General features: G+C 56.5%; 1 protein-coding gene across 4 annotated transcripts; it reads left to right on the forward strand.

Annotated features, from left to right (window-relative positions):
* The first annotated feature begins 1110 nt into the window (after nucleotides 1–1110).
* On the forward strand, nucleotides 1111–6681 carry ZC3H10 (zinc finger CCCH-type containing 10). Of its 4 annotated transcripts, none has more exons than XM_017341928.4 (3): nucleotides 1111–1232; nucleotides 2010–2073; nucleotides 3755–6681. In XM_017341928.4, the coding sequence occupies exon 3, from the start codon at nucleotides 3810–3812 to the stop codon at nucleotides 5118–5120; it is 1311 nt and encodes a 436-aa protein (XP_017197417.1). In that variant the 5' UTR covers nucleotides 1111–1232; nucleotides 2010–2073; nucleotides 3755–3809; the 3' UTR covers nucleotides 5121–6681. The 4 variants fall into 4 exon arrangements, with proteins under 4 accessions (XP_017197417.1, XP_017197418.1, XP_008254861.1 ...); XM_017341929.4 differs by having other exon boundaries at nucleotides 3758–6681; XM_008256639.5 differs by lacking the exon at nucleotides 1111–1232 and adding an exon at nucleotides 1363–1692.
* The last annotated feature ends 3601 nt before the right edge of the window (nucleotides 6682–10282 follow it).

Consider the following 10282-nt stretch of genomic DNA (forward strand, 5'->3'; position numbering starts at 1 on the left):
AGAATTGAGCTCGGGAGGTAGGAGTTGGCGAGTGGGGGCCGACCCGGAGAAGGAAGCCGTCCCAAGGGTTCCCGAGACCTGGCGGGCGAGGATGGCTAGTCTGCGGGAGGAGCAGGGAGGGAACAGCGAAGTCGTTTGGGGGAGAGCGGTCGGAGGCTGTATTACCCAGTGTCTGCGACCGAGTCCCCGAGCTAGACTCTCCGCGGCTGAATAGCGCACTTCTCTGCCTGGACCTGTTACTAAGACGAACCCTTTTTTCCATTCCCTGCCTGTGATCGGCCGGTAGTGGAGGAAGAAGCGAATGCGCAGGTACGTCGGGACTTCGCCAGCCCAGGGGGAGGGAAGTGGGGCGCGACCCGGGCGAGACGGGAACAGCTCGGCTTGGGAATCGGAAAGGCTTTAGGAGGGGGGACGTGAAGGGCCGTGATGGGGGCTGATTGCGCCGCGGCGTGTGCCGCTTTGAGTTCGACTTCAGGGGGGAGGGAAACGTGAGGTCTGCGGTGTGTGTGCAGGTGGCGCAGTCTCGCTTCTTGCTTTTCAGGCTGAAGCGCAAAAGAAGAAAGATGAGACAGAGGTCCAAGTAGACGCTGGCTGTGTGCGCGTGAGGCCGGGGGCAGGAGGAGGAATGCCCGTCCCGGGACGCCGGTGCAGCTGTTGGACTGCGAGCCGCTGCGTCCGGATCGCTGCGAACACCTGGGAGACCGCTCCGCTGACACCGAAACGGCCCCGGAGGCCGCCCTGGGCCGGGCATTCTGGACTAATCCTGTTCTGTTGTGGCCGAGTGTAACGCGCGTACAATAAAAAGCCTCTGCTGTCCTAGCCGAAGAACCAAACTTGTGTGTCCGTGGTTTCTCCGCTGGGTGGGGGTCGGCGTGGAGGATGTCTGCGGGGCGGGGCGGTGGACGTCCCCGCAGCTGTGGGAAAGCGCGCCCGGGGACTGGGGTCGAGTTCACGGCCGAGTGCTCGTCGCGCCCCGGCCTCTGCCGAGGTCCCCGTCGCGCGGCCCGAGTGCCGCGACGCTGTGTGGTCGGTTGCCATGGTGACGCGCGGAGCTTGCCGGGAACTTCCTGCGGCTCGTCGCTCGGCCCTCGCACACCATAGAGTGTGGTTCCGGGTCTGACGGCTAGAGCGCCACTTCTTCCGCAGGAAGCGGAAGAGCCGTAGGGTGGGCGGCTCTTTGTCGAAGCTAGAGGACCGGCAGGCGGCAGCAGCAACTACGGCGGCGGCGGCAGGTGAGGGAGGCGGGAGGCTGAGGTAGAGGCCGCGCCCGGAGGGGAGGAGTCGAGGTCGGCCTAGTGGCCGCGCTCGGCCGGGCCACACGCACACGCGGCCCCCCAGGACCGAGCTGGCTGTGTTTCACGGAAGCCCAGGGCAGAGCCCCTTTTCTGACGGACCCCGCTTTCGCGAGCAAACGCCAGCTCCGTGACGTCACAGCCCTGCCCATCCCCGCATCTTGATGTCACCTAGGAACACTCGTTGCCCCCCGCCCCGGCCCCGGCCGCACTTTGCGCTCTCTCAGTGCCCTGTTGGTCCGGGCCGCCGCCGCCGCCGCGTCCTGGCAGCGCTGCACGGAGCCCGCCGGGCTGGAGGACTTGCTGCCGGGAAACTCCTAGGACTTTTCCCTCCAACTCTGGGGTGCTGGAAAGCGTCCGAGTCACCGCCCTCCAGTCGGCTCGGCCGTCCCGCCGCACTGTCAGTTGCTGCCCTCCCACGACTCCATGTTCCGCCTCCAGAACTCCAGTCCCGGGCCGGGTCCTACCCCCGCATCCTCCTTCGTCTCGAGGCGGGGCGCCCCTCCCTCTTTGTTCGCTGGGGGCCGGAACCCCAGTGCAGCCTCCCCGAATGCGTTCTGCCGCCTCGCTCTTGCTGCTGGAGCAGTTCGGTGTGAACCCGAGGAAATGCGGAGGCTCCCCGGGCTCTTGGCGTTCTTGCCCCCGTCACTCCGTAGCCCTGCGCGCGTTCCCTTTCTTGCACCCAAGCCTGTTTCTGTTGTGTTCTCTCCTGTTCAGAACCCAGCAGTGATGTGGAGGTGGAGACCCACAGGAGCCCCGGAGTTCACCTGAGTTACCTCAGGTACCAGTGCGGGGAGAGGGGTGGGGAGGCGTGTCCTAGGGAAGGAGCCGCTTCCGGTGGGCCTTGCGGCGCGGCTCGGGCTTGGAGAAGTGGCATTGGTTCTTCGCCTAATCATTTCCCTTGGGGGACGCAGTTTGTATCTTTTATCTCTTCTCTGAATGTGTCTGTTGTTCTGGGGCGGCCTCCTTTTGGAAGAAAAGGAGCCCACTTCCTTTGGAGCTTCTTGTGTGACTCTGGCCGCAGGTCTGGTCACCTGCTTTTGGGAGATCTGAAGGCAAAGCCAAGGGATCCGGTGAGGTATGATACAGGTCAAGGCCCGAGGGATCGGGAAGGAGTCCCTTATGCTCGCGGGGCAACAGTATGAGTTCTCCTGTTTGAACAGCAGGGGGAGCCCGAACACTGCCGAGAAGAGGTTCAGGAGGTTAGACACGTGGTCGCAGGGACTTCCAGTCTTCCTGGGGGTGGAGAGAAGGGAGGGCTAGAACTAGGGCAGTGGACTGACATTCCAGAGCTCTCTTGGGAAATAGGAGACTTAAAAAGCTTTTATGGAGTCTATAAATAAAGAGGATCTTTGTGGGGTAAGGCGTGGTGTGGTTTGATGTCAGTGGGATCTTCCCATGGCGGGGGTGGGGGTGGGTAGAAAGGGGGCTTGGAGAATAGGGGAAGGAAGGTCACTTGTTCCCGTGAAATTAACCCCCTCACCTTGCCCTTGGCGCAGGTCCTTTTGTTCCGGGGGTCTAGAAGTGGAGGCTCCGGCTTGCGATCTGCTCCCCTGAGAGGAGAGGCTGCCCTCTGTACGGTTGGGGGGAGTGGTGGGCAGGGAGAGAATACTGAAGAAGACAGGTTTAGGAACTGTCCCCACGCTGGTGACACCAGTCTGTTGGGTGGTAGAGATCTGAGACAGAGCCCTCACCCGAGATCCCACAGATGAGGGAGTACAGGGAACATGACCCACAGCCCAGTAGCTAAGCATCCCGTCCTGGGCACTACTCCTAGTCTCCTCCCAGCCCATTCCTGCACGAACAGGTTTTCTTTTTCCTCTGAGTCTCCTTTCTAATTAAAGACATATTTTTAATTGACACAGTAATTACACATACTTATGGTGCAGTGTGACATTCCACCACACACATGGAGCGTGTATTGATCGGATCGAGGTGGTTGGCATACCCAGCACCTCAGATATGTGTCATTTCTTTGTGTTGAGAACAAATATAAATTCTCTATTTTGAAATGATTGCGGGCAACTCTAGTTACCCTACTGTGCTTTAGAAAGTTAGAAGTTATTCGTCCTCTTCAGCTGTTAACCGTTCTCTGTTCCCCCTCCTCAAACTGGTAGCAGTTTTAATTGCACACCCACAACTTTAATAAGGTCAGCTCAGAAGGGAAGATAAAATCTAACACTGTTCTCTCCCTGCCCCCTTCTTGGCGCATCATTAGATGAGGTGGCTTTATCCTAACTCCCTCTCCTCCGTTAGCCAGGCAAGTGTGAATCATCCTGACCAGACCAGGTGCACAAGGATCTGGGCGGGACTTCTGACCAGTCAGCCAGTCCAGACAGAATTTTCATCCCCTCAGTTCTTCACTTGTAAAGCCACTGCCCTACCGGCTTGCCTGTCTGTAGTCAGAAGGCGTGCAGTCTCTCTGGAGGACTCTTGTTTGACACGATTTTCCTCTTTTTCAGCAGTCACCAAGAGTGGCAAGGAAAGGAAGAAAGCCCTGAGTTGGGGGGGACCAGGATGCCCGACCGGGACGGCTATGCCAACGGCACTGGGAGCAGCGGGGGAGGCCCTGGAGGCAGTGGCGGCGAGGAGGCCAGTGGAGCAGGGGCAGGCGGTGGCGGGGCCAGCTCGGACGCCATCTGCAGAGACTTCCTGAGGAATGTGTGCAAGCGAGGCAAGCGCTGCCGGTACCGCCACCCAGACATGAGCGAGGTGTCCAACCTGGGGGTGAGCAAAAATGAATTCATCTTCTGCCACGACTTCCAGAACAAGGAGTGCAGTCGCCCAAACTGCCGCTTCATCCACGGCTCCAAGGAGGATGAGGATGGCTATAAAAAGACAGGCGAGCTTCCCCCTCGGCTGAGGCAGAAAGTGGCAGCCGGCCTGGGCCTCTCACCGGCTGACCTACCAAATGGCAAGGAGGAGGTCCCCATCTGCCGGGACTTTCTGAAGGGTGACTGTCAGAGAGGAGCCAAGTGCAAGTTCCGCCACCTGCAGCGGGATTTTGAATTTGATGCTCGGAGCGCAGGCGGCTCTGGCGGGGGCGGCTCCACAGGCTCAGTGCCCCCCGGCCGACGTCACGATCTCTATGACATAATCTATGACCTTCCCGACCGGGGCTTTGAGGACCATGAGCCGGGCCCCAAGCGCCGGCGAGGTGGCTGCTGCCCTGCCGACGGCCCGCACTTTGAGTCCTATGAGTACAGCCTGGCTCCAGCCCGCGGAGTGGAGTGCAGGCTGCTGGAGGAGGAGAATGCCATGCTCAGGAAGCGGGTGGAGGAGCTCAAGAAGCAGGTCAGCAACCTGCTGGCCACCAACGAGGTACTCCTGGAACAGAACGCCCAGTTCCGCAACCAGGCCAAGGTCATGACCCTGAGCTCCACTGCACCAGCAACTGAGCAAACTCTAGCCCCCACCGTGGGTACTGTTGCCACTTTTAACCATGGCATCGCCCAGACGCACACTACTCTCAGCAGCCAGGCGCTACAGCCTCGTCCTGTTTCCCAACAAGAACTGGTGGCCCCTGCTGGAGCTCCAGCTGCTCCCCCAACTAATGCTGCACCTCCTGCTGCTCCACCACCCCCACCCCCACACTTGACCCCAGAGATCACGCCACTGTCAGCTGCTCTGGCCCAAACAATTGCCCAGGGAATGGCACCCCCACCTGTCTCCATGGCTCCTGTGGCTGTCTCTGTGGCTCCTGTGGCTCCTGTGGCCGTGTCGATGGCCCAGCCATTGGCAGGAATCACTATGAGCCACACCACCACGCCCATGGTGACTTACCCTATCGCTTCCCAGAGCATGCGCATCACGGCCATGCCACACTGATGGGCCTAATGGACACTCCCCTGGTGTAGCCTCCTAGGCCTGGGGTGGAGGGGTCCTTACCCCCTCGCCTGGCCCTCCCAGGCCCTGTCTGAAGGGCTCAAGAACTAGGACGAGAGACTAAGGAGTATGCTTCTGAGGAGAGGTTGGGCTGGTGTGTTCTCTCACCTCCCACAGGCGGGTTCTCTTGTCCGTCTCCTTCAAGCCTCACTGCAGTGGGGTTTGCTCAGGAGTAGAGACTGAAGCCAGCAGAGAGGAAGGGCGGACTGAGGGCTGTGTTCTGTGGGAGTTGGGGGCATCCCTGATCTTGTCCTCGCTTCTGCACAGCACAGGTGTCAGCAGTGGTTTTGGAAGAAAACAGATGCCCTGCCCAGAGGGAGGACCAGGAAGCACTGGGAGGTGGGTGGCCGGAGGAGAAGGCCTGGCTGGAGCCTTCAGACAGTTTGGGGCCCAGCTGGGTTGGACAATACAGGAGCTGCTCCTGGGCCCCTGGGAAGGCTGGGACCATAGTACTCCAGCCCAAAGACTAGGGGAGTGCTCATCACCCTAGTTTGGTGTGGAAATGGATAGGGCAGGGCCCAATACTTTCCAAAGAAATAAAATAACAATTATTTTTAACTAATGGAGGCAGTGAAAACATGTTAGATATTCTGTGTGGAAGTTGGGAGCAGTAAGCAGATCCCGTGCCAAAATGGGATAAAGACCCCACCCTCCCCTTGCCTGGGCAAGTTGTATGGAGGCCAATGAAGAAGGGTAGGGACCCAGAAGATGACCAGATGGGGCTTTGGGGAAGGCACTTTGTGGGGTAAAAGCATTGGAGCCACCAGGTCTAGTTTAAAAATAGTGCCATCTGTTTCTGGTCTCTGTCTGCATGTGCTGTTCCCAGGTTGCCTTAGTAACCAGGGCTCCTAGGGTCATTGAGGGGGGCAGGTCTAAGAAGGGTACACGTGGTGAGGAATGGGGCCGGGATGTTACGTACTTGACAGAGCCTTCTCTTACTCAGAGCAGGGCAAGGGGCTGTTTTGCTCGGTGTTGATGGCAGTTAAAGTCCCTCCTGTTCGTCCTTTCCTCAGTGGCCAATGCCTTAAGCCTCCAAGGCTTGGGAGGTGCTGGGAAGAGGGAGTCCTTCTGGGACATAGTCCCCAGGATTTGTCCCTTTCTTACCTCTGTCTCCACAGGACCAGAGATTTTAAATCCACTTATGGGTCAATAAGGCCAAGAGCCCCAATAGCCAAACATCAGCTCCTCCTCAGCTCACGGCTGATGGAGGGGAAACAACTCAGGTGTCCCTAGTTTAATGGGGGCAGCGGACCTGGGGGTAGAGAGAGCGGCCGTGTGCTGTGCTCCCCCGTAGTATCTCCTGCTACCTCTTGCTCTCTTGTCTGGTTGATCACTCAGGTTACAACGTCTGAGGTTGAAGATGGTGGGCTAGGTCAAGGCTGGCCATTAAAAAGACTAAAAGGGGAAAAACACTGTTGATGGGTTTTAGAAACACCACATTGGTAAGCTTAATGTTGGTTTTCTGGCAAAATTCTGGATTATTAAAAGAGATGGTTTATGAGCATTAAGGGGAGAATGTGGTCATGGATACCAGTGAAATCTTCACTGACTTTATTCCTTCCTTCGTGCCAAGTATCTCCAGGTTGAATTTGGGAAAACTGTAGACATCGGGTGTCTTAGTGCACTCCAGCTGAAGACCTGCAGCCACACACATGTACAGAACAAGCTGAATTGCATGCTCGTTGCGGTAGGGAGAGGGCACACCACGGGAAGTTGTGTGTGTTCCCAGGAGCACGGTAGAAAGCACGTGGAGGACAGGGGCTTGGCTGAGTGAGTTTTGGGACGCGGCTGCTCCTGTGGCGCGGATGCTGTCGGGGGAAGCAGGACCGGGACTCTGGTCTTCCCTAGTCCTCCAGGAAGGCAGGCTGCAGCGCACTAGCTGGGCAGGCACTTGGCGATGAAGCAGCCGCTGCTTGTTAGCCGGGAGAGGGGGACGTTCGCTGTTTTGTGGTTTGCACACTGACCTTGTTTTGTGCTTAAACAAAATTGTGAGGTGATTGTGCGCGTGTGTCTCACTTCATCACAATCACCAAGTGGCCTTGTCGTGTTTGTCTCACTTCCATCACAGTCCGTGAGTGACCTTGTTTGATGAAATGATTTGTGTCCAGCAGAACTCCTTGGCTAGCTGTGAGCCCAGGTCGGCCCTAACAGCTCTGCAGCCTGGCTGTGTCGGGCCAGTAAACAGCTGCTTCCCTTTCACCTCCAAGTCATCGCAGATACAGAAAAAACGAGTCAGTTTACGAGTAGCCCTGGATGAAATCTGAACATCGGGGGGAAAAAGCAAACATTTGTACCTAGAAAATGTTAGTGCGGTCATGTAAGAGCAGTCTGATATGTGCAAGGGCTATGTTTTATTGAAAAGTGAAACTCATCTTGGATAGAAATGTTGAAAGCCCATGTACTCGACTGTAACACAAGGAAGTACTAAACAGTATTCAGATACGTCTGTAACTTGAGTTGACTCAAACACTGCATCCCTCTCCCTGAAAATGCTGCTTAGGGATAAAGCCTTGAGCTGGTCTGAGATAATGGGTGATCTACACTAGCAGTCATGTGAGCACAACCTGGGACTGCCAGTTGGCTACAAGAATCACCCCAGTCCTGCCAGTTCCTAACTACTGAGGGGGTCTGCTGTGCTCTGGGCAGCTTCCTGGGGGCTCCGTAAGGGTGCTTAAACCTTAGTCATGGATTGTGCTCGTAGCTCCTATGATCCACCTAAGTGGAACTGCTCCAAAGTATTGAGTGCTCTTAGAAATGTAATGTAATATTTTTTTTTAATTTATTTGAAAGGCAGAGGGGCCAGTGCCGTGGCTCACTTGGCTAATCCTCTGCCTGCGGCTCCGGCACCCCGGGTTCTAGTCCCGGTTGCTCGTCTTCCAGGCCAGCTCTCTGCTGTGGCCCAGGAATGCAGTGGAGGATGGCCCAAGTACTTGGGCACCTGCACCTGTGTCGGAGACCAGGCAGAAGCACCTGGCTCCTGGCTTCGGATCGGTGTAGTTCCAGCCGTAGCAGCTATTTGGGGGTGAACCAACAGAAGAAGGAGTCGGAGACTGAGAGCCTCCATCTGCTGGTTCCCTCCCCAAATGCCCACAACAGCTGGAACAGGGCCAGGCTGAAGCCAGGAGCCCAGAACTCACCCCAGGTCTCCCTACCTGCTGCCTCCCAGCGTGTGCAAGAACCTGAGATGCAAAATCCAGGCACTCCTTAATGGCCAGGCCAAAGGTCTACCCCTCTAAACAGAACTCTGAGAGGCCCGTTGGCAAACCAGTGGGGTAGCTGGAAAAATGATGCGGGTGGGGGACTGGCAAGACCAGGCTGAGGAGGAGAAACCCAATAGATGTCTTGAAGTATTTAAGTTGCTGAGCAACGGAGGAAGGTTCTGTGTTGCACAGGAAATAAATGGAATTCTAGAATAACAGCTAATGTTCGCTGAGTGCCTACTGTAAGCCTAAGTACCATTCTAGGCATTTTACGTGGACTCACTGACACAATGGGTAGCATTATCACTCATTTTGCAGAGGAGGAAGCAGGCTTAAAAAGTAACCTGCAGTGCCGGCACCGCGGCTCACTAGGCTAATCCTCCACCTTGCGGCGCCGGCACACCAGGTTCTAGTCCTGGTTGGGGCGCCAGATTCTGTCCCGGTTGCCCCCCTTCCAGGCCAGCTCTCTGCTATGGCCCGGGAGTGCAGGTCCTTGGGCCCTGCACCCCATGGGAGACCAGGAGAAGCACCTGGCTCCTGCCATCGGATCAGCGCGGTGCGCCAGCCGCGGCGGCCATTGGAGGGTGAACCAACGGCAAAAGGAAGACCTTTCTCTCTGTCTCTCTCTCACTGTCCACTCTGCCTGTCAAAATAAATAAATAAATAAATAACCTGCAAAGTGTTCTACAACCAGTTAGGAATGGGGCCAGGAATCTCTTCAGGCAGTCTGGTTCCAGAGAGAAAGTTCTAAAGATAGAGGCATTCAACAGTGGGACCACCAATTGTTACTAACTTTGAAAGACTAACACAAGTTTCCTAATGAGCTGAGGCCAGAATACATCATCAGACTCGGCTTCACCTAGGAGGTAATTAGCGTTGACATAAACCCGGGTTGCCAACCCTGGAAGTCTAGGTCCTCTGCTTCCCCTAGGCCCCGCCCTGTGAGGCCCCACTTCCTCTAACGGCCATGTCTGCCTGTGCCCACTTACTGCTTATCGCCAGCAGGTGGCACCTGGGCAGCAAGATTGTCAATGGACGGGCCCCACCCTGTTTACTGACGTCGGTAACTGCATTGCAGCTGCTGGTCCGCTAGCTTCTGGGCCCTGGCTGAGACAAAAGCGTCTCTCAGGATGAGTTTCTGGCCCTGGTATAGCGTCTTAAATAGGAGGTGCTGATGATCTTGAGGTGGGGCGGGGAGGGGAGGGGAGGAGATGAGGAAGAGGAGAAGTTTGAAAAGGGGCCTCCATGGGTCACTCTGTCATCCACCTGCCTCAGGGACCCTCCTTGCTCCAGTACTTAGTGAGTTTCAGGTTCCGTTCTGCCTCGCTGGTTGGTGAACAGATTACTCGTAGCTCCACCAGGCTCTTTGTCACTTCTGGGAATATGGAGGGTAAGGGAGGAAGATAGAAACTACAGCTCTGGAAACCGAAGCAGTCAGGTCCCGCCAGCCCCGGGGGTGTGGAGAAATCGAACCGAGAAAACTTGAGGGAGGGAGGCTGGGCAAAGTAGCTTTGATGAAACACAGCCGGATAAAATTATGCCCTGCAGAGCCAGATAAAAAGTATCAGCTGCAGACCTAGTCTTTCCCAGGAACAGCCCCAGCTCGCCTGCTGCATCCCACGGAACAACAATAAGATGCACACAAGTACACTGCATTAAAGCTGATCACTTTATGACCAGCTGTCCCCTCTTCAACCTCCACTTAATCCAGTTGCTGGGTCTCTGGACAGCAGTCTGCCTCCAAAGCCATTATCAGTGTACCTTGCCCTTCCCCCTCCTGAACCCGTACAGTCCCGTGTGGAAATGCATTAGTTCTACACATGATTGTGTTCCAGCCCTTGCCTCTGGTCCAAACAAATAAGAACCCGAATGGTCTCAGGACGCTTGACTTCTTATTGGAATGGC

This window comes from Oryctolagus cuniculus, chromosome 11, assembly GCF_051225735.1.
Source record: "Oryctolagus cuniculus isolate XC-2025 breed Fujian yellow rabbit chromosome 11, ASM5122573v1, whole genome shotgun sequence".
NCBI lineage: Eukaryota > Metazoa > Chordata > Mammalia > Lagomorpha > Leporidae > Oryctolagus > Oryctolagus cuniculus.